Here is a 27,050-nt window from a genome sequence, read left to right on the forward strand (position 1 = left end):
TAGGGGAGCATTCAGACGTATTACAGACTTAAAATGGTTTTACAATTGGCACTGCAAGCATCGGAGCATACTGTACGTATGTGATTACCCAATGGAAATCAGTGAGAAGAGTCACTTCCTTTTATCTAGGCCAATGCCACTCTGTCACCTCAAAGTCCACGGGGAACCGTCGAGCAAAGTCCCGTGGGATACCCGGTGGCGCTTCGGACATCGATGTCCGAAAGTGGACCATGGGTTGCGCTAGTCCAATCTCACTATGAATGAACACGGACATTGGTATGTGAGATGTCCGAAGAGTTTCGACTCGAGGCATCACACAGACAAAAGCAAAGACCGAAATGAGTGCGGGGTTTCACGCAATGAAATGAACTTATAAACAGAGAATGTACCGTCGATTCACATCATATGGAACAATCTTGCTCCGAGTTAAGCATCCTCAAGCGCCGACATGGAGGCACAAACACTGGCTATATCATGTCTATATGGGCCATAAAAAGGTCTTGTCACGAATCTTTCTCTGTATACATCGTCTCAACAGCATGCCTACTCAGTCACTACACTCCGTATGACAACCTAGGCCTTTGCTCCAGACATTACCATCCATCCATCTAGGCTCGCGGCTCTCAGCTACTATTTGATGGCAGAACATTCAGTGCCATATCATCAGTCGGGTTGGATTTGAAGCCCTCTAGCACGTTTCGCTACCTCTCTCAACCACCCAGACAAAGTTTGTTGCCTCCAGCATGGTTTTACTTGGGTGAGAACTAGTCCACTTGTGACCTTGAGATTCGTGATTAGAAGGAACCAGTAGGAGCGAGATGTCTCTCAGAAGGTCATTGGTAATATGGATGACTTCATAGTCGATGACAGAGCAGGTGTAGCTTGAATACAACCTGGTGAGATGGTTGCAAGGAGTGTTGTTGGCCATGACGAGAAGCCTCCGGTTCGTGCGAGCGCCACATGTGGCTTGGATTTACGCGCTTGTACTTACATATAAATGGCTTGGCTGCGCCCAGACCCTGGCCCGGTTAATGACTAAATCGGCCGGATTTCATTCTTCAACAGCCCGAATCGATGGTTCACAACGATGCCGGCGAAGATCGCTCAGCAGCGCGTCGTCTGTAGGACTTGCAAAGTCTGCCGGTCGAGGAAAGTACGTTGGCAACATCGTAAAAGGCGAGCGATGAATTCTTCTTGCCATCAAATAATCACAATTTTATAGGTAAAATGTGATGGCCAACGCCCTGAATGCAGTGGCTGCCGTATGAGAAGTCATCGGTGCGAGTACCCAGAAGACGGTCGAAAGGCTGTCGTCCGGTCAAAGGCGTCAGAGATCCAATCACTTCAAAACCAGATTGAACAGCTGAAGCAGCGAGTTTCTGAGAGAAGGTTAGAAACATGAATCCCTTCATTGTTCCAAATCTGACTGACTTGGATAGTCCTTCGACTGGTAATGAGTCACTAGAAAACAGTCGCATGTTTGCTCCTGGCAGACCCCAAAACTCGCCCACTTCTTCTGATCCTGCACAGCTCGAGTATGCATGTTCTTCGAGATCCCCGCCTAGCCGGCATCAAACAGACGCCGACTCTCTCATGCCTCAGCTACATGAGCGCCCTTCCATTGAGGGCGACACAACCGTCTATGGTGCCACCAGTCTCCTTCATGATAACGCCAGCGGTCATTTCTGGAAGAGTTCGACATCAAGCAAAGACGAGACCAATGCCTTTCTGAAGAGAGTCGCCCAGGATCGACTCATAGCACAAGCTGCCACGTCGTATCAAAGAGAACTCGTCTTCTACTCCACGCCTAGCGTCTTAGCCAACGCAGACTTTGATGGCGTCTCTGCGGATATTGCGATGCATTTACTGAATCTACACTGGAACCGATTACACTACACATATCTCTGGACATATCGTCCTGCAATCATGGATAGCATCTTCAAAAATGGGCCCTATGTCAACAAATTGCTGCTGAATGCGATCTTCCTACAGAGCAGTCTATTCACTGATCTCAGTATTGTACGCACATGTCCCGAAGATCCTTCGACAACCGGCATGGGCTTTTACGATCGCTTCAAGGAGCTGCTCCCTCAACATATCGACAATCCGACTATGCCTACTGTGGTGGCACTCGTCGTATGTGGGGTTTGTCTAGTTCCGTACGGCAAACAGAGCGCCGGGTGGGTGTACTGTGGCATGGCGTACAGAATGATGGTTGATCTAGGCTACCACCTAGACATCCCGAGCGGTATTGATCCCGAGTCAAAGAACGGGGTGTCCGTCACAGAGATGGAGATGAGACGGAGGATCTACTGGGGCGCCTACACAAGCGACAAGTTCCAGTCACTCTACTTGGGCCGTCCTCCGGGCCTTCTCTTAAAGGACGGTAACATCTCCAAAGAGTTTCTTGATTCGTACGAGGAAATGGAGCAGTGGAATCCTGGTAGTGCAAGTATCAGCCCAACAGTAAGCTACAAGGGACGTCCGGCCTATGCAATCAGCTGCTTCCAAGGTATGCTGCAGCTTGCTGCAATAGCAGAAGAGATCATACAACACTTTTATTCCGTCAGGAGTGCTCAGACGCCGATGCCGGATCTATTACAATTTCGGTCTAAAATGAGGGAAAACCTCAGTCGATGGATGGACAGTCTACCAACTCACCTCCTATTCGAGCCAGGCAAAGACGACACTCCTCCGCCTAATCTAGTTTCACTGCAGTGAGTTGAATCTTTCTCCTTCTCGATGTTTCTCGATGTTGCTCGAATCTGATTAACAAACCAACCCTAGAGTTTCATACTGGACCTTGGTCATCTTGCTCGAGCAGGCGTTCTTGAACCGGGGCCACTTCAACTTTTCCATCGAGCCTGTCTCTGGAGATGACGGACGTCGGAGGTGCATCGACGCCGCATTCAAGATTTGGCGTCTGTTGGAAGCCTACAACACATACTTCACGCTCAGACACGCGCATTACGGGCTGCTTTATGCTGCGTATAGCGCTGTGTTGGTCATTCTTCAGCATGCCCATCAAGATCAAGAACATTATATTAGATGCATCAAATTCTTCTGGATGATTTTGTCCGAGTACCAAAGAAACTTTGGCCGAGGATTGCGGAGGCCTTTCAAGGTGCTCAAGTCTTTGATGCAGCAGATGAAGGAGGTATCCCGACATATCAGTCTGGATGAGTCAAGCAACTCCAACGATCAGCAGCCTGCGGGTGAGTTGGTCTATTCCACCTAGCAAGTTATTGCTACTCGATATAGATGGCTAACAGTTTCTAGTATATTTAACTGATTCGACATACAATTTTGAGACACTCGATGTGGCTGACACCACTGGTTGGCCCGACTTTTGGCAGGAGTTGATGGCTGACAATACATCGCTTATGGATGACACTATGTTTGGGCTTTTCACGAAGTAACAAGACTTAACTTGAACCATTTTTAGTAGAGCTTGTAGTGATATTGTTTACCTTGGTCCAGCACCGAGAACCTATGAACAAGACAGAGAGTAGGGAGTGTGAAAGAACGAACCACCAGACTTCTCCTCCGCGTGTATCGATACATCGCGAACGATTGCATCAGCGACATCGCCCAACAACTTCAAGCAAAGCATGAGACACACCACCATTAACCCTATCCCCAGCGTCTCTCCCATCTGCAACGTCTCATCAAACATTCCACTACTCATGACGTCCGCTCTCACCCTTTCTCACCGCATTAATACGTTTCTCACCGCATTGATACGAAATACGATCGACAGCAAAGTGATGAGACAACAACCAAAAAGCTCGTCCCCAACTCTTCTTCTTTCACAAATACCTTTCACCCAATGGAATCGGAGATGGGTCTCAAATCTTCAAGACTTCGAGACTTCACATCCCAAAAAGGACCCTCCACTTCTCGAATGTAAACCCCCAATGAGACAAAGATGAACAGAAACCACACACGAAGTTGCCTTCAACTGAGACATCAAAATCGCCTCAGTCACGTTCTTCCCGCCTCACTACCGAAGCGGCTTCCGACGGTGTAACAAAAACACTTGAAGAAACACTGGGAAACGCAACGGCTTGGCGGGTGCACCTGTGTGCCACAGTGCCACAGTGCCATAATCACAATCCTCATCAACACCCACCCCCTTTCTCGATATTCACTGCACTTTCCTTTCAGGGTCCTCATCTAGCATCACGAGTTTCTAAACCAGCGATAAGAAGGGGCTCACGAGGCGGGAAGGAAGGGGGGAAAGGGGGGCTGGTGAATGAGACATCTCCAATCAAGTCACGTCTACTCACCCTAAAAAGAGGGTTGGCAGTCCAAAAAGTTCGGGGTTACGTATATTCAGAGTCTCATTCGCCACACCTGTGATTCATAGTCACATAGAGTAAAGCAGGAAACGTTTTCGTGTTCGCTCTCCAAGAGGACGACCAGCCACACGCGATGACATACTCTACGTTATCTGCCATGACTGAAGAACAAGAAGACCCTGAAATAAGCCACCTCCCTCACATGAATCCATCCTCTCCAAAACCTGGAAATCCTCGTGTTACGCCTCACCCCTCCAAGTCCGGATCTAGCCAATGCAGCACACACGCACCATGAACCAAAAGGGTGAGGGAACGTTTCGTCACACGCTGATGTAAGTGTCACCACCACCAACCCGGCGGCCCGGCCTTCAAAGAACACCGACATCACAAAGGAAACAAACGAACAGAGACAGATGAGAGATAGGAACGTACCTACCTACCTTACCTAGTGAGCCACCAACCTCATGCGACCCCAAAATGGGTCTGCCAAGATCAACTTGACATGGCGGGGAAAACGAATCTACTGTACGTCTGAGGCATCAGGTTGAGCAAACGTAGTGTAGATGCAACAGAGAAAAAAAAAAGGTGTGGCTGCAGGACAGCAACGACTAGACTCGCGTCGGCGTGCGTCAACCATTCACTCGGGCTCTGTTTCGTTATCGCCCATTTTTCGTGGCACTGCCATGCCTGCGTACATAGTAGGTTGTCTGTTGCGCAAGCACCTAGATACCAGCCGGCTAGTACAGAGTACAGAGATAAGAAAAGAAGCGAACATGGGGCGGGTATCTGTCCCCCGTCGACATGTGAGTGTGTCTCCGAACCAAAAGAATGACTAAACACGGTGAGACCTCGACGCGGACGACCGAGACATCCGCAGCGATCAAGTCAGTGACCAAATGGGCGAAGGTGGCTTGCTTTTCGTATCGCGCTGCGCTTTCTCCAATTGTTGTACCTGTGTTCGTCACACCGTCACCTGTATGTCTGTACTCTGTGTATACAAATGTTTCCTCCAAGCTCCAGCCTCGCCTCGTCTTCTTCCATCATCGTCTTCTTCTCCCTTTCATCACTTTTCATCTCCCCCCCCCCCCCCCCGAAAAGAAATCATTTCCCGCTCGTCCTACCTACCCTTCTTGTGTAACTTGAGCTAAAGGGTTCAGGAGGGTGGAAGGAATGGTGGACGGGTGGGAAACCATCCACCAGTTCTGGAATTTCTGCAGTGACAATCTGAACATTCCATCGCCCCCCTCCATCTTTTCAACCATGACCAACCAAGATTAAATCCGCTCCGAAAGGGAGAGAGTGGACATGCAGGGTCTAAGAACACAGAAGACGGCTGATTAAAAGTCATCTTCATCGTTTGATGCAAATCAGCTGAAGTGAACTCCATGTCTCGGCCATCCCATCAGTAAAAAAGACATGAAATAGAAAAAAAGTACCTCTCTCTGTAGATCAGCTCGATATCTGAAAGTGTCTGCTATTCCACCTAGATCAGCACTGAACCCCTTCTTCGGTCCAGGTAGTTGAACCAAACCCCTAGAACCCCAGACCAGTATCAGGCCATCGGCGAAAATGGGATGACGTGCAGCAAAAACATGGAGAACCATCGCACACACCCACCCATCCACCCAAACCCACAATCCTGAACCAAACAACCAAACTTCGCACACTCACTCCGCCGTCCTAAGCGTGAGAAGACTGCTCCCGGGGGGCGGCTCTGAGCCTGTAAACCACGCAACCACTAATCCAAGCAGCCATCAAATCCCCCTTGGAAAAGGATTCACCGGAGTGTCATAGACACCTTGCACCAAAAACAGAGCAGAAAATGCCCAGAATCTAGGTGCGTTGCTACGCCGCGACCGCGCATGCGATGCGAGTATCGAAAAGTAGTTGGATCGGCTGCGAGCCAGGCGTTGGATCTATCATCTCGCCCAAAGATCACGACCCCTCCTCATCCTCCTCCTCCTCCTCCTCACTGGCACCCAACACTGATGTTCACTGCACATCACTCTAGCAAACCGGGCCTTTTAAACCCCCCCAGCGCATGTCACCCTAAAGAGAAACCATGACCCTGATTTCCGCCGATCACCGTCGACGCCGTTGCGTTTTTGTTCTTCTTTGCGCACCTGTATTCCGGAATTCCTGTTCTCGTCCTGGCCACCCTGCGATAAGTGATGAGCCAACACAAACCAATCCAAAGCTACGAAACCGAGACATTCTTTTGGAGAAACCTGGAGGTGCGGGTTGCATCGGGTCCAACGTAGGTAAGGGTCGTGTGGGCAGGCAAAGGCAGTCCCAACTGCGGAGGTTAAGGGGGCCGTCTGCTAGCTCGCACGGCTTTGCACGGGGCTAGGCGCGTCTCGCCTCAAGGTATGTATCCGTAGCCCATCATGCAAGTCACCGCATGTGGTTGACTCTCGAACTCGTCGACAAGCACCAAAACTTGCACACCGGTCTGGGAGGAGGGTGGCCCTGGTGGGTGATGGGAAAGTGGTTGCCCCGGTGTGAAAAGCCAATCAACTCGCCCCCTTGCCTAGATCTTGAGTGTCGATGGAATATTAACACCGAGAATGAGCAAAGATGGAGTCGGTTGGGGAGGGAATTCAATCACATCTTAGGTCAGCGCCAAATCGGTGTGATTCCCTCGCACTTGTCCGGAACGCCGTCTCGACGAATGATCGCGACCGTACGGCCCTCCGCACATCCCGCATTTTTTGGTTCTCCAGACAGCGACTCCTCCCCCCTTTCCGTACCCCAGATTCACATGTTGCTTTTTTCTAGGCCCCTGGGGGCAGGCATGGCAGCGGGGATGGTGCTAGAGCTGTGCGCGACGAAGAATAACAACAACCTCATGTGCCTAGCACCACTCCTTCATGGAGATTCCTTCCTCAGTGACCTGCGAGCGACGTCTTCCTTCGGCGCGATCGTAAAACCGAGTCAAGTCCCTGTCAACGGAGCTTTGGTCTGAAGCAAGAGATCAGCCCTTTATTCTTCGTCGTGGGCGATGAGGGTGGGAGCAGCTGGTGTTACTAGACAGTACGTGTTTGATGGTCTAGACATGGTGGGATGCCCTTCGCCATGTGGTAGAGCTAGTCCCGTCAGCCAGCGAGCGGTTATGATGCCATGGTGAGAAAAGACATCGAGTAGAGGATTTTCCCTGTTCAGCTGTCTGGGGAAAAGAAAGATCCCACGGCTGCCGCCGCTACTTTAGTCGAGCGGCTTCCGGCCTCCCACACTTTTCCCCAGACGTCTGATATTTTGACATTTTTTTCCAAGCAAAAGCCAGTGCACATAGCTTATAGAGTGTGGACCGGAGGCGCGTAAGCCGCTCCATCTAGTGGCGAGAAGGGAGTCCGCTGGCAGCAAGCAGTAATACGATGGCGGCCAGTACGGGGTGAGAGACATTTAGAAATATGACGAGGCACATGCTAAACCTCAAGTTCCACCTCGCACGAGGTGTGATGGCTGGAAGCAGGGGGCAATGAGCAAGAAATTAAGTCCAAAACGAAGAAAGAGTACGGGGTATAGTGCCATTGACTGCAACGCCGTACGCAGAGAGATGCCAGCCGGTGTTCTTTGAAACGGCGGAGGTCAAGAGAGCCTTCGGATATGAGCAGTCATATTCTGCTTGGTGCTCTGTTGGGATGAAAGACAACAGATATAATTTGGGGTAACCGAGCCGTCGGGGATTGCGACGCAGAAGGATTTCTGTTTAGCTCACAAAATGACCATTTCGCGGTGTCATGCCAATCATTCAAAACTCGTGAAGAAAAGTCGAATTTCCAACAGAGAAATGAGCGTCGCCGAAACGTCATGCCGGTTGGGGGAGGCTACCTGATGAGCATGCATCGAGGTGATCGACACAAACCACCAACGGCCGTTCTTGGATCCTAGGCGATTGACGTTGTATGGGGCGATTTCTATCGAGAGAAGGGAAACCAAAAAGGCGTGCCTACCGTACTTGCTTCTATTTGGGTATGAGCGCGAGCTGTGACGGATCATGGAGGACGACTTTTGTTGGTCTGGATGTCTTAGCTCCCGTAGACTTGCAGATAGGATGATGCATGATGTTGTTCCTCGACATGCGCGCGTTCCCTTCTCGTGGCCGCGCATTAATAGCACTGTCGCTTAGGGCGGGACGAAGAAAATAAAAGACCCCAGTACTAAATTACCCCGGACAGCAGATACCGACATTGGTCTGTGTGCGAGACAGACAAGCCACGACTCAGACTCGGGCTATTCGGGTGGCAGAGGTTGACGACGACAGACTCGTGCTTGGGCAGCTGATTGCGCAGGTGCTTCAGAGTCGAACAACACGACACCAACCCCATCTTTCCCCAACCTCTCTCCTTTGGGACTTGTTGTTGTCCGGAGCTCTTATCTGCAGACTGACGAGCAGTCAGGTAAATGGGTGGTGATGCCGATGCACTTCCGGCCTGCGATATGTATCCGTAGTTCGTCTTGCTGCAAGCTACGCTGCAAGCAGCAGATGCCCGCGTTTGTCAACGGAATCAGGGACCCTGTGCAAAGCTGGACCAGCCCAGCGATTGGGGGGGTTTCTTGACGAATAAGCCGCCGTAAATCACAGCCCTTGCCCTTGCGGCCTTGTCTCCCTCTGGGCCTCTTCTCCGCAGTTCGCAGCTGGCTGCCCTAGTCTGGACCGGGCTATTTGGAGTACATTTGCACCCCGTGGCCAAGGAGGGGCTGCCCCCGGGCATCGGAAGGGAACGCCAAAGCGAAGCCATCGTGAGATTTTTCTGCCCCTCAGACTTGTTTGATGATTGGTCCCAAGCCCCTGCTCCCCTGCCACGTAGGCGTTTTTTCGGGTTCGTTGCAGGGAAGGCAGGCTCACCGGTGAGACCACCTAGCTGTCCCTGGAGGCGTGTGGAAGCCGAAGCATCGTGAGCTTCACTTGTTTCAGTGGGTCTCGCGAACCTTCTATGGAGAAACGACAATGGAGGTACCATCTCATCTCGCTCGGACAGGCTCTCTGCCCGGTAGAGAGGGAGAATCACATCGTGGACCGTTCTGGAATTTGGACCCTTCTTTCCTTTTTGGATAGTGGTTCCGAGTTCGTGGCGGCCCAGATTCTTCGAGGCCTACGATGCATCTATTCCTTACCTCACATATTGCTGAACTCAGCGGGGACGGCTTTCACCGACCGGTAGTAGAGCTGGTCATTGGAAGTTACCCATGGCTGGTCTTGACGAACTTACTGCGTCTACATGATCCAGTTCTGAGTACAGAGTGTTCATACACCCGCCCTACGGCGTGGTCACCGTTGTTTTGTTGGATTGGGTTAAGACGAGCAGGGCGCTCGAGCCGGGAGCGTTTGGGCTGTCAGCGAGGTGTGAATGTCGTGGAACGATTTTCTGGCCCGGGATCGTTAAATTCTTAGCTAGAGACGAGATCCGCGTGCCTCAATGGCTGATACTGATAATAAGGGTCGGTCCGTGTATGCTGCAACTTCACAGCTCATATCTGCCCAGGGTGCCGGACTAGAGGTATTGAACATACGGCAACGATTAGGTACGAATTGTTTGTTTTTACGTTCATCGTTTGCATTTGAAGCTTCATTCATGAACCCAACCACGCCGACTTGCTGAAATCTTTCTCGGCTTAGTGGACCTCACTGCTGCGGTGCTGTGTCCGAGTTGACCAGGGATGATCAGTGATCGTCGATACATTCGAGCAGAGGCCCAAACCCCAGAAGCGCTAGACAGGGAGGGTAAGAGGTCCCGGAGAAATTCATGCCTGACTGTGAGCATGCGATGGACGGAGGTTTCCATTGAATCGAGCCGATCTAGTCTCGAGTCTCGACCACAACCAGCTCACAAGTATACAAGTAGGATTGATGGGCACCGGGCTGGTTGTTGGAGATCATGGCCCGGGGCGCCGTGGCCCCTTCGATCTCTACGAGCGTTGATTCCGAAAAGACACTGCGCACGCCGCAGACTGGACGTTAACGTACCACTGTGCCAGCGGTATGTGGCTTTCCGTGGTGCCGTCTCTTCCCGAGACTGACATTGCCAGCCGGCCAGCGATGCTAATCCGGATCGGGTAACCTGACGGAACGAGCTGACCTCAAGTCCGATCGCTTCTCGTAAGAAGCAGAGCTGGCTCGGCGGCTTTCTTTGGTTGTCAACGCATTGTCCAATCGCCTGGCAATTCCAGTGGTATCGTTGATTAAGCTAGTGCCGTTCACGATCCAGGCTTGCGGTTCCTGCACTCTCATCACCTCTATCGTTCAGGCCATTGTCTGGATGGTGGGCAACTGGACCGCTGCAATTTGGGGGAAGGAGTGATTTTGTCTTGCGGTCTTTCGAGCGCTTGTCGCGTGTCTTGGTCGCCCGTTCAAATGCGATGGTTATGACAACTGTTTAATCGGTCACTCTGACACAGCAACGCTCTGTGGAGTCTCTGGCATTGAGGGATCTTCTAGTAGGACGTGGTATAGCGGATGAGTGGGTAATGTTGCGCTTCTTTCGACACTGAAGGTGTACGAAGGAACACCTGGCAACCTGTAGTGAACTCGTGATATTCGGCGGTTTGTCTCTGAATGTTCAAGATTCTTCTAGCTTCTGGTCCCGCCTCCATGTTCGCTCCTAGTAGTAAAGCGTTGTGCACAGTCGTTTTCGTCCTTGAGATTGCGAATGATGACAATGATGCAAGCTGCGCAGCGAGTGGAGACCGTTAGGCCTCGACGAAACCAGCAGAATAGCCGTGACCAGGGGCAGCCTGGACAGGTGAGAGAACTTGGATGATTGGGAAGCATCGTCCGCGCCGCATCTCCACCCGAGATAATTGACGGCGATGGAGTCTCCATCAGCGACTCCAAACATCTCCCGCTCCGACATTGACGATGGTACCTCGATGCCAGCATCGCTTGCTGCATGGATAAGGGTAGTTCCAAGGCCGCCGAGTTGACGATCATGCTTGATCTGGAGTCTTCTGAGGGCTGAGTTCGGGAGCAGGTGCAAGTCGGGTTGCAATAGAGGAGCTGTTCTTCCGCGGAATAAGAGCGACGGAGTCGAGCAAACTCAATGAAGTCTACGACAGCGGCAATACCGGCGACGAAGCAAAACTCGAGTCGTTCGCCGATGGCTGAGCCAGGGTCTATCCTGCTTCACTTGCGCCTGGTGCGAGCGCCGCCCCTGATCGATCGATTGGTAGTTTCCTCGACTCTGAGTGGCTGGCATCTGGAGTGCGAAGAAAGCTAGCCCCCTATCCATGCTCACGGAGGAAAGCGTATTATCGTAGCCATTGCCTCGATCGCCAGATGTCGTGTTGTTAGTTATCATTTGATGACCCGAGACTACAGAGCGATGATTGACGGCGGTAGAAGGCTGAACAGTCTAAAGCACCAACGGCGAAGATTGCTTGCCGAGGTGAGCATCCCTTCGACTGACAACGAGTGCCTCATGTTGCTCGTTCCACGGTCGAAACCAGCGACCAAATGGCAAGTGACAACGTGCCCAGAGAAATTTATGTATCCAATGAAACGTGGTTCCCGAGCTTGAGAGCAGAAATTTTGCAGGACATCAGGCCATTGTACGGTATCAGCGTCTTGTCAAGCCAATGCCAAGCCTCGACTGCGTCGTGGACAGCTGTGTTGATGATTTACTACAGTCGGGGATGTGGTTGGACGCCCCCGTCGCTGTATTTGCTGTCACCGAATGCTCCCCGATGGCCGGATGCCCCCGCTAAGAACAGTTCGATATGTACATAAATTAGACGATCAGATCGTTTTTGCGACTATGCTGCTGGACTGCCGGGCAGTCGCATTTCTGCCGTCCAAGTCAATTCCAGGATGATGCGGTTGTCGCATTAGGGTCTCGTTCGTGGCGTCCAAGAAGGAATCATGCAGAGACAGGAGAGATGCAGCTCCGAAACTAGGCGACAAATGAGCGCTGCAGAGGGCGTCTTGCATCCAATGGCCATGTCGCACAGTGAGCCAGGAGAATGACACTTGCATGCGTGTGAGTTCTGGTTGCGGAGCTGACCCTGCAGTTGTTCAGAGGTGACTGGAGAAGCCAGTTCCAGATGCTGGGTTTTGACCAATGCCGAAGAAAGAGTGCCTATGTTCGCTGCTCATACTCGTCTGTTCGTGGTGTTATGAAGGTCTTGTTTCCGCCCGTCGGTGTCGGGCCTTGTCAAAGAAAGACGGGATGAGCCACCTCCATGCGCGGGTTCTTTGTATGCGGCAGGGTGATCTGAGGAAACGTCAGGTTTGCGGGCGCGACAGCCCTGGAAGGAGAACGTCAAGAAATTTAGATTCTCATCTGCCGGATGGTCGATGGTCTCTCCGCGCCGTCTCTAACAAGATCAAGCCATGCTCTCCATGACCAGCAGTTTGTGGCTGTAGGCTGTAGCATGTCTCGTCATAACTACGCAGCCGGCTCTTCGGCTGCTACGCAGCGAACAAGTGGATAGCCACCGCCGCCGCCGGCCACCGCTAGAACACCTGCCCGTACTCCGTACTGTGTAGATTGTTCAACGCACATAATGGATGGTCGAAAGCACTAAGTATGTGGAGAACCGTGATCATTGATGTAGGTGGAGAAGATCGGTCGGTTGTGGAAACGCACGTTTGTTGGTAGGGCGGCACGGCGGGAGTTGGGCTTGCTGAACGGGGATCGAGGGCCGCCTGTGAAAATAGGCGACAAACCCGGGAGCTAGGGAGACATCGGACCAGGGAAATGCCTAACGTCGAGGAAGCATGCAAGGTAGCTGAGGTCTGGAGTCTGAAATCTGGATCGGAGTCCAGGCTGTTGCCACCGAATAGTGACATTGACAACGGCAGCGGGCAATGACAAAGACATGCCAACTGCCCGAAGACGGATCAGGCTCCGTTCGGGTTGGGCCGCTGGTCCAGTGTGCTTGCATCGGCCAACTAGAAATTGTTGAATGATTGGGACCGAAGAGGTGGGATTTGTCCCCCAATGTGTGCCGTATTAGTCATAAACATGCTGGCCGCCGGGTTGAAGAGTCGGATGAAAAGATAGGTATTGGTAGAGTACCTAGGCAGTCAATTACCTGGATAGTGTAATGAGGCATTCGTAAAGATTCGGGGAAAGACAAGTGGAAGAAGAGGCGCGAGACACGCACAGCACGCGAGGAGACGTAGCGAAGGTCGATGGGTACCTAGTTCCTTTGTTCGAATTGGTGCAGTCACTGCAGCACTGGCAGCGATGGCATTTGGATGTCTTGGTGTCGTGCAGTCTTGGGCATCATCTTCGTGCTTGTCTTGCAGGCTTTGCCGCAGGTCGGAGACTTGACTGAGTTGACTCTTCTTGTCGATGACATCTGCATCACGCGTGTGTCACTGCGTAGCGGAACATGTCTTGCATGGGTGCATTCCTCGCGAGGCACTTTAGCCAAAGGCGTCGTTGGAGTGTGTCCCAACCTTTTGATGCCGAAGGATTTTGCAGTTGGGAATGGCTTGTACTGTCTTCCGCGGACCAACACACCTCGTTGACTGGTGAGTTGAGGTGAGGTGAGGTGAGGTGAGGATAAGGAGTCGTTGGACTCTTTCTTTTTTCTTTTGTCGTTATTTTTCTCCCGGATGCTCAGGGCTATGGTGCCGGTGGTGTGTCGCAGTACGTATCTGTATTCGTAGCAAACGGCAAGAGCTTCGAGATTGCTTTGCTGTGCTTCGTACCTACCTTACCTTCCACTGCCCAAGGAACCTAAGGTCAACGGCGGGGAGAAATCGGTACGTGCCTTGTCGTCGGCGCATGTCGCGAAAAAAGGTGAGAGGCTCCAGCGGGCCAATGACGAGATGCAGATCATGGCGCGATAAGGCAAGGTACCTGGTCGGAAGTCCCTCGTTCCCTTTCTCCGTAGCTGCTGCCCTTGCCCTTGCTCCTGCAGTCTTGCACTCTTGCCTCCATCTGGCCCTGCCCCCGCTCCGGTCGTGGCCCCGTTGTCCCCGCTCTGGCCCTCAGAAACTGATTCGGTACGTATCTTTGTCGAAATGGTGAGGATTTGGCTCTTCGCTTCTCTTCTTTCGAGCTTTTTTATTTTTATTTTTATTTATTTATTCCTATAGCGATTCTGTCTTTTCAAGCCCCCAAGCAGCCAAGTCAAGGACTGCCACCAAAACTTTGTCTGACCCTTACTGCTTTTCGAATCTTGAATTCGCAGCCGCAGCACGGGCCAAGCATCGGCCATCCTTGCCAATGCACGCACATCCATCTGTCTTGGACCCCTGTGCTCGCCATGCCTTTTGGCTTTTACATAGTAAAGTGCGGTTTTGCCAATGCCAACAGCTCGCTGCCTCTCCTGGCTTGGCCAAGACAGCACACAACCTGTTCTCACTTCTCAGGTGTGCGAGTTGTCTCCTTCTTGCAAGGAACACCGCTCCGAACTGGGGCACGGTATCCATAACTATGCAAGCATGCAGGAGGTCAATTAGATGGAGCAAGCGACGTGGTGCGAGGCATGTGCGGCTACTGGGTCGTAGGAGGATCCATTCGTACCTGACTGGAGTCTTGGACTGTATGGGATTTTCTTGATTCTGTACAGAACGATCCGTCATCGAGATTCGAGGGAGTGATTCCATAGACTCTGACTGATTGCTACTGTGAGGGTGAGGCAAGGAACTGCAAGAAACGGGCATGGTGGAGGAGGGTAACAGAGAATAGAATCGAAACACTCCTAGGGCAGATTCGACGGAGTTCGATGTCGGCAGGTAGAGTGCAGCATAACGTCGCAGATGGATAGGTGCTGGGAACCCAACCCAAGGGCTGCTGCAGCCATACTTTCGAGTGGACGCCATAGAAAAGATGGACGAGTCGAAACACGGGCTGTGGATGGGTTTGTGTCAATCGTAGGTGGCTGTCACACCCTTTGCTGGCTCTGCATTGCACGTCCCCATTGAGCTGAGCTAGCTAACATGCCTCGACCTGTCAGTTTTCGGCCAACTGCCCTAGACTTTGAAAATAATGGCATGTCATCGTAGCTGAACTTCAGATCGATGGCAGAGGCGTACACTACTTGGCAGCGACGACGGCCAGGCCGCCTATGGGAGGGCCTAGACGAGAAGCCACGAGGCTCTGAGATGGTATAAGCTGCTAACGACGTTTGGTTGCTCGTGATGATGGGACGAGATGAGAGAGAGCCCAGTGCTTTGTGATGCGTATCCGTCGTAGCCTTTGCTGCATGGCGCCTGCAGGGTGAGGTTGCTCTGTTGGGTCACTGTGAGGTGTTACTGGGATGCAAAAGTGAGCTGCGCGCGCTGTACGCAGGCCCTCCGGCCATGTCGTACCATAGTATCCAGATGTACCATTTCGGTACGATGTTGCTTTGAGAACTCGGGCAATAACCTTGGCAATGAATTGATACGCAGCACGTGCAATATGGCAGTAATGCTCTGTAAGTGTTGAGGATATCTGGACGTCAAATGTGCGGCAGTGAGGACGTATCTGAGGGTAATACAAGCAAGTAGGTACATACTGCAGGATCATGGCTTCGAACGTGCCTTGGGCCGTGCTTGCGCCTCGTCGTGCGACCAGGTGCGGATGCTCCTTATCTCTGCAGCAAGCTGTGCAAAAAGACGGGGAATTCCAGGCGGTGACCTGTGCGGATACCCACCAGCATCACCCCAGCTTCACGCCAGTCCCAATGCAGTTGACCCACTCGAGATAAGGTCCTCGTCTGCAATCGGGACCAATCAGAAGGATGTTGGCCGCGCCCAAAGGCACAGACGCGCATACCGTGTCTTCTGGCCCTCTGTGCACGGTACCTTGGGTCGCAAGGTGCAGGCGCCCCTCCTTCCCGGCCCTCTTCTTTTTCGCAGCATCCCTCTTCCTCCCGCCATCCCGTCTTAATGCTGCACGGTGGCCTGTGCAAAAGCGCGAGGCTAATAGCGAGCGAGGATGGATCTCTCGAATCGCAAAGGCGTGAGAGCGAGGGCACTTTAGGAAGAAGACGGAAAGAAGGAAAGGAAGCAGACGGGAGGAAAGAGCGAGCCCGGTCTGAGCAGCCGTAACGCTTCGGGCTCTCTCGTTACTTTCGTTACTCGAGTCTCGTAGGAGAACAATTCCCAGCTCCAGTCCAACATTGGATGGACTCCACTGCGGGCGCCGCGCCTACGCAGCATGGCCTGCGGCCTGTCTTGTCTTTTCCTTGCGTTGTGTCCTGTCGCTATTTCGCCTTCCCAGGAATACCAGACCCGGTTGCTCCTCCTTGCCCACCGCCGCCGCTCTCCTTCCTAGCATTTCCAGGTTCCGGCCCCCCTTCCAATCATCTCTATCACAAACGCACACACCCACACAGGGTGACTCTTGCAAATACACACGGGGTAGAACATGATTGAGAAAGAGCAGGAGCGACGACGGCAGCAACAGCAGCAAGCAAGCAACAGCAGAAAGTGTCGTCCAGCGTCAATTTGTCTGGGAATCAGTCGTGCCTTCCATCCGCTCTCCACCATCCACAGCGACCCGAAACCAAAGGCGCTGCTGGACGCGAGGTGTGTGAATGTCCCACTCTTTGCGGCACCTACCACTACTTCCTTCCCTCTCCCCAATGAAAAAAGTAGAAGGAAAATAAGGGAAAGAACAGAGAGAAACCAAACCTCTTGGTCTCCGTCCATTTCCCAATTCGCTCACCCACACACCCTCATTATCACCAATAACCCCATTCAGTCACCAACGCAACACCAACCAGCAAGCACCGGCAGCGGGAACACTCCACTCTCACACAGTCAGAATCCCGATCCCAACACCAGGCTCCCCCCTCTCTCACTCTTATATTCTCTTTCTCACCCTCTCCCTCTTACTCACTCTCACACACGGCACACCCATCAAATCACACATACCTACTAGGGTACTATTCGTACATACACTATTACTCACTTACTCACACATCCCGACCTCACACTCCGCGGTTTTCTGGCTCGCGCGCTAGGTACTCTCGTACTGTGCACTATTGCCTCCCCTCACTCCCAACCTTGCCTGGCTTTGCCTTGCTTGGCTTTTCAAATCCACACCCACCCACACCCACCACACCAAAAAAAGACTGAGATCCCTCGTCTTGTTCCTCCCCTCGTCTTTTAGTCCCCTCCACCCCCCGGAAGTACCTGACCTTGCCAACCTTTCGAACTTCTTCCGTCTTGCCTCTCGACCCTCTGTCCATCCAACACTTTTTGACTTCACATCGCCTCACAATACCTACTTCATCTTGCGTCCCGCCTGCGTCTTGCCTCAGCACTTTGCCTTTCTGCTAGCGACTCTTCCGACGACTATTTCGACTTCCCGACAACGAAATCTGCGAACCAACCTCCTCCCTCGCACTACAACGACCCAACTTCTCGTCCAAACCTTCGCTCTGTCACTGCAGGCTCGCTACGATCCAGACATCCTTCCTCGACCTCATTTCCAGTCACCCAACCCAAATCTACACCTACACTACACAATCGAACCGCTCCTATCATGATGGCAATCTAAAACCCGAACCGTCGTTGCGATCTTTTTTCTCGGCCGCCGTGCGAGCCCCGTTCTTCGTTCTCCCACGCCCCTCATTATGTCGAGTCGCCGACTGGGACTTTCACGACCAGTCGAACCTGAGCGCTTTCACGAATACTATGGACCCACAACAGCCTCTTCCTCATCAGAGGAACTCTCACAACCCTCATCTGCTGGCCCTTGTGCCGCCCACTTCCAATGCCCTACCCTTGAGGTCTTCCGCTAGCACGCCAATGACCTCTCCGGGACTTTTCAGTCCCTCAAACCCGCGTCCGAAAATGAACTTTCCGATCCATGCCTCGTCCGACTCAAACACTCCAAACGTCGAGACCAGCAGTCCCTACCTTCACCCGCTCCAGAACCACAAAGTCAGAGAGTAAGTACAGCTTTTTTTCCCTCTCTGCTATACTATGCTGTGGCCGCGCCTTCTCTCAAATAAAGCCTTTGTGTGAATCGACATCGACGGCTCTCTATCAGTGAGGCGGTTTCGTGACTACGTAATTGACAGCGGGGGCCAGCCGCAGGCCCCGCGACAAGGGGATGACTATTTGATAAGCTAACTATATCGGTGACCAGGACACATAAAGCCTTGATTGACTCCGACAGCATTACCGGCCGCAAGCTCATCAACCAGTATGAAGTCATCGAAGAAATTGGCAGAGGTGTGCACGGAAAGGTCAAACTCGCCCGAAATCTCGAGACGGGCGAAAATGTGGCTATCAAGATCATTCCACGGTATTCTAAGAGACGGCGACTCGGCAAGGTCATGGCCATGTCCCCGCAGGAAAAGACGATGAGAGAGATCGCCATCCTCAAGAAGATGAGGCATCCCAACGTCGTCTCGCTGCTGGAGATTATCGACGATCCGGAATTGAAAAAGATCTACCTGATTCTCGAACACGTGGAGCTAGGCGAGGTTGTCTGGAGAAAAAAGGGATTACCGCACATCTGCCACCACGAGCGTCGTCGCATCGAGAGAGAAAGCAGAGGTCAGCCGCTGACCCCAGAGGAGGAGCATTACGAAAAGATAATGGAGGAGAGGTACAAGATCCGGGAGCAAAAGCGGGAAAAGATGTCTCGAGCCAACATGAACACCCATGAGTTTTGGAGTATCGAGCACGGTATTTCTGACGACGCGAGTTGTGGATCGCAATCCCGCGTCCCCTCAAGGGACGACCTAGGAGCATTGGACTTTTTCGGAGGCGAAGGATCACAACCCAATTCGCTGCAGGCATCCCGGGCTACATCTCGAGCGCCATCGCGGTCTCAGTCTGTGAAGTCAATTCGCGACACCGTTTTTGACCAGGAAGCCATCGACGACACTGAGGACATCGAGACGCCAGGCCCGCTACAGACCAGCAACCCAGGCTCAGCTACCGCACTCGATGGCACTATGTATGGCGCTTACATGGAAGACGCGGCCTTTCGAGGTCGTTCACCCAGCATGGCCGATTCCATCATTTCGCACATGTCCTCGGTCGACTGGAACACTCGGATGCACGACCCTTTCGCTGAAGACTTTTCCTACGTTCCTTGCTTTACCATCGACCAGGCAAGAACGACTTTCCGAGACACTGTCTTAGGCCTGGAGTACCTGCATTACCAAGGTGTCGTACACAGGGATATCAAGCCTGCCAATCTACTGTGGACCAAAGATCACCGCGTCAAGATCTCCGACTTCGGTGTTTCGTACTTTGGCCGTCCCATCCGAGAAGGCGAGGCCGACGATGAGACGGTCTCAGAATCCGAAGCACAAGATTTCGACGATGATCTTGAGTTAGCCAAGACAGTTGGCACCCCGGCATTCTTTGCACCTGAACTGTGCTACACCGACGCGGACCGCATGGAACAACCGAAAATTTCCGAAATGATCGATATTTGGTCACTTGGCGTAACCCTCTACTGCCTCATCTACGGACGTATTCCTTTCCAGGCCGAAGATGAGTGGCAGATGTTTCGAAAAATTGCCACTGAGGATGTCTTCATTCCCCAAAAACGCCTCAGGGCAGTGGACCCTTCTACCCCTCCTAACTCTGAATCTCTCTTTAAGCGGCATAACGGACCTCCCTACAGGGACGACAACGAACTTGCCTACGAGAACATCGACCCCATTTTGCAGGACCTTCTGCGAAACATGTTTACTAAAAACCCGGACAAACGAATTCGTCTGAAGGATATTAAGACCCATGCCTGGGTTGCGAAAGGAATTCCAGATGTGGAAGCGTGGTTGGCTGAGACTGACCCAGCCAAGACTTCGGGCAGGCGAGTCCAGGTTAACGACAAGGAGGCGGCCCGCGCTGTCGTGCCCATTGCCTTCTTGGAACGCGCACGATCTACCGTGAAAAAAGCAGTTGGGAAGTTGATGCACCCTTTAGGGGATCGAAGCGATAGCCGGTCAAGGCGGAGAGCTGCCAGCAGTGCTGCCAGCTCGGCTGGAGACAGCATGTTCAATGTACCGCCCACGCCACACTCGAGAGAAGCACGCAGAAAGAGTCTCAAGAGCGAAGACTATTTTTCCAACGTCAAAGACTTTGCTTTTGGCGGCTCTGACCATCCTCTTGTCCACAGCGAGACAGTCTCTCCCTACGAGTCTCCCTACGACCCTCTCGCTACGGCTATCGCTCAACCCGTCAAGGGCCAAGGAGCTGCCCTTTTACATGCCATTCAGAACAGCTACAGCGACTCGAGGACGAACAGTGGCACGGCATCGCCTTCAGATCAGTCAACAATTCCTGGGACAGCGTCATTTTACAAGCCTTTTCAGAGATACTCGCAAAGCCCATCGAATGGCAATAGCTTTTTGACGCTTACAGCTGGATTACCCGAGGTCAGGACACAACCTCCTACACCTTTTTCCGGTGACTCCACACTGGACGATCCGTCTAAGGAAATGCGACAAACACGTGGATACGACGCCTTGACAGAGGAAGCTCTCCGTGCACGCTCAGCAGAGCGTGGCGTGTTCAGAGACCAAGATAAGCGCGCCCCTGCACAAGTGAGCGTCACCACGGCGAGTGTACCTGGTACCCTTCATAGGATGCCTAGCCTTCCTGGCAAGCCTCGAGCTATGCGATCGGTGGACTTGGGTAAGGCGAAGCAGGCCACCAGCGCCTTAGCTTCACCACTGTTCTTTTCGTCTCGGTCTGTCACCGGCTACCAGCATGGCCAGCCACAATCGGACTCAAACATCTACGAGACTCAGCGCCTCACGGCCGACCTAGAGGAGAGACCGCAGACAGCACATAGGATCGAAAGTGTGCGGGATATACCCGAGGCAAGAACGCCACCACCGCGCACATACAATACGTCAACTCCTGAGTCGTTCGCCCGCGCAAAAAGCGAGATGCAGCGCAAGCAAATCGCAGAAAGTCTTATTCAACAAGCTCCGGACGACGTCAGGTCAGACATTGCCGTGATCGATCCAACCGAAGTACCTTGCCCTCTCTCGCCCGATGACGAGCGATTTGGCACGCCGCCACCTCCATCTCGTGAGGACACGATGGAGACTGAAAAGTCCTCCCGCTCGACATCCATCGGTGGCCTGGCTTCTCCTATTACGAATCCCAGCGAAATAGCCAGTCCCGTCTCGTCTGTCAACCACCACACGAAAGAGGAGATGCTTGCCTTCCAATCTGATCCGTCGCTTCCCGCTCTTCTCAGCGGTGCCAGCTCGGTATCCGATGCTGAGCCCGTGGAGCCTGCTGTTATCAACAAGCCTGGTTTACTCGAAACGACAGATTCCCTGACACCTCCAGCATACCTTAAGGAGCCCATGGCCGGATTTCCATTGGAACAATTCGAGCAACAAGGACGATTCGAGACACACAATGCGTCATTTAATGCCGGCCCGATCCCGCTTCGCATCACACGCAGCCCAGTCTACAGAAGCCCGCCTCTCATCCACCACAGTCCCGATATGCGTCCACAAGAGGACGATGATGACGATAGTGATAGTGATGAGGGTCTTTTGATGGCGAAGACTAAGAAGAAATCTACAACCAATACTCACGTCGAACGAATACCTTTCGGGGCAAGGCGACGTGACACAAATGCGAGCATTGCTAGTACAGAGACAGCCAAGAAAGTTGCCATTGGCGAAGAGGTCATCACCTCCGCCGACTGACTTTAACGTGCTTAGCACGCTACTACCTGCCTAGCTCGCGCTCATAATTTTAAGCACCCAACTCGACTCATACATTTTCCAACCTGTACAATGGATTCGGGATGGTCTTTTTTGGCACAACATTCAAACACAATCGGTGGACTTTTTGAGTTTTCCGCCTGCGTGTTCAACTCCTTGAACACAATCCATTTTCTTGCTTAAAGCATATCCCAAGAACAGCATGCAATCAGATTGCACATCTCCTGCTGGCGCATTTCTGCTGCCAGTTTCGACTCGAGCGCGCTTCCTTTCCATATAGAGAAGAATTGCAATGGTGGCAGTCTTTTGCTTTGACGCTTTTCTCTCTTTCACGTGCCACTGTGGTTGGCGGATGCATTATCAGAGCAGACTTGGACGACGACATGCGGCTACGAATGGAGGAGAAATGACGGAGGGGACTACGAAGGGAGGCAGGTTGGGGGAAATCTGCCATCAGGGGAGGCTTTTGGGTTATGGGACAGAGGAGGATGCATCGACGATTAGACTCTTCCTCTATGCTTTTCATTTGTCTTCAGTGGAAGTTGAGGGCAACGGGGCAAGTCCGACTTGGATAGGGGTCTATAGTCATGCCTGGTCATCATTTCCACATCCCATGAAGTTTGAACACTTTTTTCTTTATCTAGCATCGGCAGCGAGGTTTCGGGAGGAGGTTGTGTTTGTAATAGCGGAGGCGGGAGGTTGATCATCTGGGACCGGGTCTATCGCCCAGACGGAACAGCGCTTCTTATTTTCCCGCGCCTTTGTTTGTGGAGGAAATCTTGCATGTACACACCCCAAATCCGACCACAGATAGCAAAAGAGAAGTGATAGGAAGATTCGTCTATGAATGAGTAGAAGCGATGAACACATTTTCTCCATTTCCTCACGTTGTAAAAAGACGAGTGCTCTGATTTGGAGACTGTCCCTGTACTCTCTTTGTATGTGTACGTTTGCGCCTAGGTATCCTGACGAGCTGCGTCGAAATGTCATCGGTAGTTGAGGCAGTCCATATGGGAATACTTTATTGTACCCGAGAATCAGAACAAGTTGTAGTAAAAACCAGCATGACAAAAATCTTGTCATGGGTGGCCAAAACCCAGACCATCAAAATGCTCTCTACCTGGCAGACTACCTCACGGTGGCTTCCAAATTGCCACTCATACTACTGCAATCCACGTCACTAAACAAACAACCCGCGTCAAAATCCTTCAAGCTAATGGGGAATCTGGTATTTGTGACTAGCGAGTCTACCCCATAGAGAAAGGGCACTACCTTATGAAGATGACGGTAATTACGCGATACAAACAGAGTAGTTCGATCTTCTTGTCCTCAATGTGCTCATCGCTCCCTCTCCACCAACACCCCACCACCACCACAGCCTGGCCTAACTCCCCAAGACAACCAACTTGAGATGAACCGCGAGTAGTCAGTCCCCTCAAGTCCACAATTAGAAACACGCCTTCCCTTCAAACCCCGAGCAAACCTCCTTCCACAGCAGCCCAATCCTTGGAAAGGGAAGGCCCACCTACGCAGTGTCAGCATTAGGCGCCCCCATGACGCCGCGACCAAACCACTCCGCCACCGTCGCGAACCGATCCTCGCTGCGCTCCAACTCGGCCTTGAACAGCTCATGCTTCCCCGCCGTCTCAATCTGCGTCTTGCGCAGCGCGCGGATCGTCGCGTTATCGTTGGCGCACTGCGGACACTCGCCCTCGGTGCGGAGGCACCGCTGGTGGAAGCTGTGCTTGCAGAGGAAGTGCACAGCGGGCAGGTCGAGGGGTGCCGTGCAGACGGCGCAGCGCGTCGACTGGAACACGGCCGGCTTGGAGCCGAGGTCGGCGAGCTCGGCCCGCTTCTGTTCTGTCTCGCTGCGGAAGGCCGAGATGCGGCGCCGGTTGGCGGCGATCTCCTTGCGCTCGCGCTCAATCGTCTCGTGGAGGTAAGGCTTGATCATGCCCATTGTCGCGACGCCGCCTGAGGAGCCGGACTGGCCGACCAGCGTCTGGATGACCTGCAACGGTGCCATGAGGCCGTCCTTGTCGATTTTGTTGAGGACGGCAGAAAGCTCTTCTGATCCGGCTTCCCGGAGAATTCGGGGGTCGGAAGTCAGGTATGCCAGGGCTGCAGGGTATAGTTGCGGTTCTTCGGGGCCATACTTTCGAAGGGCTTTGATGGCTCCGCGGGTATCTTTGGCTGAGGTGTACGATCGGAAAATGTCAAAGAGTAAACCGGATTGCTCCTTGACCAAGGTTGTGCCGTCCTTGAAGTCAGAAAGGTGCGAAAGCAACAGGACATTGGAACTCTCCATCGGAATGTCTTCTCCTTCGATGAGCTTCTTCGCCTTGTTCTCCCACTCTTCTCGATGCTGCTCCCCTTTCTTCTCATTTGACTTGTGTAGGTACATCTCAAAGAGTGTGGTGTACAAATCTGTCCTGTCGCTTTCCTTAAGACCTGTGTCTTCTAGGCATGCCTCCAGGAAAACAATGAACTCGTCTGGGTGGTCGATGAAGGATGAGAAAGCAGTCCTTGGAGGCGGTGGGGTGTATTTCGGCGCAGGAATGTCGTCGGGATTCAAGATGATCTGAGCATCGCCGTTGATGGCTGTTCCATTGCCCGGTGTGGATGGGCTTTGAAGAGAAGATGTGTTCATGTATGGCAGAGGTAAAAAGTTGGAAAGGTTCTGGACGGCACTTGCTGCACCGGCCACCATGCCGCCGGCTACAACAGCCTCTCCGTTGTCCTCAATCGGTACAAAGTGTAGCCTCGGACGGTACTTGCCAGTGTAGTAGTCCACGAAGACTGTGGTCGCATCCTTTGGACAGTTCTCGATAAGAACTCTGGCATACTTCTTGAGGCAAGGGAATGCCTAATGAAATATCAGAATTGTTCAAATACTGGAGAAGTATGGAACTCACCACTTCCGGGTCTTGATGCCATATAAAATCGAGAGCCTCGTTGTACAATTTGGAGTCTTCTATCAAGATGTCCACGACCAGTTCGATTTCGCCGTGCTTCTTGGCAAGATATGCAGCTTGTTCGAAGTAGCCTCCTTGCCTACACATAGTGATTGCAGTCTCGAGGTCAAACTTTAAATCACCGGGTGATTTGATAAATGCCTCCAACTTGTCGATATCTTTGAGCTTCGCATAGCAGTTCAAAAGTAATGTTGTGTGGTCAGACGTTGCCTTGCGATGCTCATGTAGCTGCTCAAGATACTGTATCAGGTTGTGTATCCTTTGTGTATCGAGGAACTATGATTATTAGTCTTCCTGCGCTCTATTTCTTCTGGATGTGGAAGCTTACCTTTCTGATGACCTGTGATGGTTCAGTAGTATCGATCGCCTTGATGTATTGGGCCATGGCACCGTCGTAATCAGCTTTTTGATACAGATGGTCGCCAAAGCGTCGGAAGATACCGCTCTGCTGTGTCGCATCCAGCCGTGACTTTTGTGCCAGTTCAATAGCCAAGGGGTACATGTTGCGCTGGTACAGCATTTCGAGGCGCTGTTGCAGTGACTTTTCATGGTATCGGTTTACCTTGCCATCTTGTGTGAGAACGAACAGATCACCCCAGATTTGGAAGATGGCTTTGAATGGCGAGATCAGAGATTGTGTGTGGCTGAGCACTCTAAGGTCTGGCTCGAGAAGAATGAACGTTGATGCGTTGAAGAGCGCATCCGCTGCTCCACCTCCACCTCCAAAGCGTCGACGCATAGTGTCGTTGTCTTTGTCGGTGGTGGAAGCCGATGGTGGGCATACCAGTGCAACGTAATCCTGGTAGATCGAAACTAGTCTTTTCGGCGATTCGTACGCACGCGGCGCTCCTCTGCCTTCCAAGGTGTAGGTGTAGATGGCATCCTCTCGGGCGACTACCACGTCTCCTGTCTTCTTGTCAACCGTCATACAGTCAACGTGACATCCCATGTCTTCCACAGTCTTGGGCGGGGAGCTATGGCCCCTTCTCGAAATCCCAAGCTTCAGAATTCGGGCTGTTGTTGAGATGAATAGGGTCGTGACATCTTGGGAATCCGTCATGAGCTCCACGCCTGTAATAGGTTCTTCTGAGTCGTGCACCGTCCTTTGTTTCGCCCCCAGGTCGTTGATCAAGTCGCCTCGGATCAGGGTCACCGTGCCGTTCGCGAAACCGACTGCTACTTGGGTAAGGTTGTCGAGAACATCGATAGCCGAGATCTGGATGAGAAAGTGATTAGTTGATGCTTTGAAAATATGCGCTCGAGTTCTCCCTTACCGGAAATTGCTTCCTGCCATTGTTGATCTGCAAAGTGCTTAAACAAGTCGGCATATTGGTCTTCTTCACCAGCTTATCCAGAGCCCAGATCTTCAACACCGGCTCACTGCTGAGGTCTTCCTGCTGAGATGTCAGTTTCCATTCTCGTCATCCCATGATTGTTGCGTCCACCTACAGCGACAGTAACAAGCAGGCTTGTCCCCTCGATCTGGCGCATGTGTGTGATCGTCCCGAGCTCGTGAGCCTGGAAGCTCTTCACCACCTTCCAACTCGAACCGACAATTCGAACGTATCCATCGTAGCTACCGAGGAATAGACTGTCGGAACCGGAGCAAACACTAGCGATCTCGTTGCTCTCGAAGAAGACTCGGGTCTCCTCATCGGCGAGCCGGACCTGGCTGACGTCGAAGAAGTCGAATGCCTTCCACTTCAGTGCAGGTGGTTAGCGGACGTCGGATCGCAGAGAGCACATTGAGGGGGAATTTGCAAACAAACCTGAAAGGCCATGGCTACATCTCCTAGCGACAGCAAGTTGAGAGAAAGGCAAGGTCGACAAGCGTGAGCGCAACGGCGGTTGTTGATTGACGTCGGTGCCTCGCGCTCCAATGACGCTGCTGTGGGGAGCTTTGGTAGCTGTCGCTGTCGCTGCCGCTGGTCTCCGAGCATGACCCACCCGCCTGTGGCAACCCAAACCTACTGGACCAAAGCTTCCTAACTACTTGTGCCATGCGCCACAGAAAATATGCCGTTCTTGCATGCACCAGCCACACTTCTTTCTAACCCTGCCATTAATCAGGTCTTGCTCATGTCAATGTAGCATGTCAGATATCTTGAGTGGGATTTCGCATCATACACCTAAGCTTAGAGTTTCAAGTTGATTTCCACTCTGAAGTGCT

General features: G+C 52.4%; 8 protein-coding genes across 8 annotated transcripts; 3 read left to right on the forward strand and 5 right to left on the reverse strand.

Moving 5' to 3' along the window:
• Nucleotides 1–1,087: 1,087 nt before the first annotated feature.
• Nucleotides 1,088–3,419, forward strand: CPAR01_02469 (uncharacterized protein; the record flags this gene model as incomplete). Its single annotated transcript, XM_060486756.1, has 5 exons — nt 1,088–1,117; nt 1,223–1,389; nt 1,440–2,717; nt 2,788–3,215; nt 3,280–3,419. The coding sequence occupies 5 exons, from the start codon at nt 1,088–1,090 to the stop codon at nt 3,417–3,419; spliced, it is 2,043 nt and encodes a 680-aa protein (XP_060354084.1).
• A 5,390-nt stretch (nt 3,420–8,809) lies between these two features.
• Nucleotides 8,810–9,265, reverse strand: CPAR01_02470 (uncharacterized protein; the record flags this gene model as incomplete). The annotated part of the gene is made up of 1 exon (XM_060486757.1): nt 8,810–9,265. One exon carries the CDS (start codon nt 9,263–9,265, stop codon nt 8,810–8,812), a length of 456 nt encoding a protein of 151 aa, XP_060354085.1.
• A 3,093-nt stretch (nt 9,266–12,358) lies between these two features.
• Nucleotides 12,359–12,643, forward strand: CPAR01_02471 (uncharacterized protein; the record flags this gene model as incomplete). Its single annotated transcript, XM_060486758.1, has 1 exon — nt 12,359–12,643. One exon carries the CDS (start codon nt 12,359–12,361, stop codon nt 12,641–12,643), a length of 285 nt encoding a protein of 94 aa, XP_060354086.1.
• Nucleotides 12,644–12,753: 110 nt separating this feature from the next.
• CPAR01_02472 (uncharacterized protein) lies at nt 12,754–13,089 on the reverse strand (the record flags this gene model as incomplete). Its single annotated transcript, XM_060486759.1, has 1 exon — nt 12,754–13,089. The coding sequence occupies one exon, from the start codon at nt 13,087–13,089 to the stop codon at nt 12,754–12,756; it is 336 nt and encodes a 111-aa protein (XP_060354087.1).
• Nucleotides 13,090–14,415: 1,326 nt separating this feature from the next.
• On the reverse strand, nt 14,416–15,078 carry CPAR01_02473 (uncharacterized protein; the record flags this gene model as incomplete). Its single annotated transcript, XM_060486760.1, has 1 exon — nt 14,416–15,078. One exon carries the CDS (start codon nt 15,076–15,078, stop codon nt 14,416–14,418), a length of 663 nt encoding a protein of 220 aa, XP_060354088.1.
• Nucleotides 15,079–15,373: 295 nt separating this feature from the next.
• CPAR01_02474 (uncharacterized protein) lies at nt 15,374–16,390 on the reverse strand (the record flags this gene model as incomplete). Its single annotated transcript, XM_060486761.1, has 2 exons — nt 15,374–15,877; nt 16,016–16,390. Coding segments are annotated over 2 exons (879 nt in total), but the record flags the coding sequence as incomplete, so codon positions are not given.
• Nucleotides 16,391–17,883: 1,493 nt separating this feature from the next.
• CPAR01_02475 (uncharacterized protein) lies at nt 17,884–21,887 on the forward strand (the record flags this gene model as incomplete). The annotated part of the gene is made up of 2 exons (XM_060486762.1): nt 17,884–18,140; nt 18,341–21,887. 2 exons carry the CDS (start codon nt 17,884–17,886, stop codon nt 21,885–21,887), a joined length of 3,804 nt encoding a protein of 1,267 aa, XP_060354090.1.
• Nucleotides 21,888–23,430: 1,543 nt separating this feature from the next.
• On the reverse strand, nt 23,431–26,820 carry CPAR01_02476 (vacuolar membrane protein; the record flags this gene model as incomplete). The annotated part of the gene is made up of 6 exons (XM_060486763.1): nt 23,431–24,771; nt 24,821–25,156; nt 25,209–26,096; nt 26,155–26,274; nt 26,330–26,581; nt 26,650–26,820. 6 exons carry the CDS (start codon nt 26,818–26,820, stop codon nt 23,431–23,433), a joined length of 3,108 nt encoding a protein of 1,035 aa, XP_060354091.1.
• Nucleotides 26,821–27,050: the final 230 nt, after the last annotated feature.

This window comes from Colletotrichum paranaense, assembly GCF_030867605.1.
Source record: "Colletotrichum paranaense strain IMI 384185 chromosome Unknown Scaffold_2.1, whole genome shotgun sequence".
Taxonomy (NCBI): domain Eukaryota; kingdom Fungi; phylum Ascomycota; class Sordariomycetes; order Glomerellales; family Glomerellaceae; genus Colletotrichum; species Colletotrichum paranaense.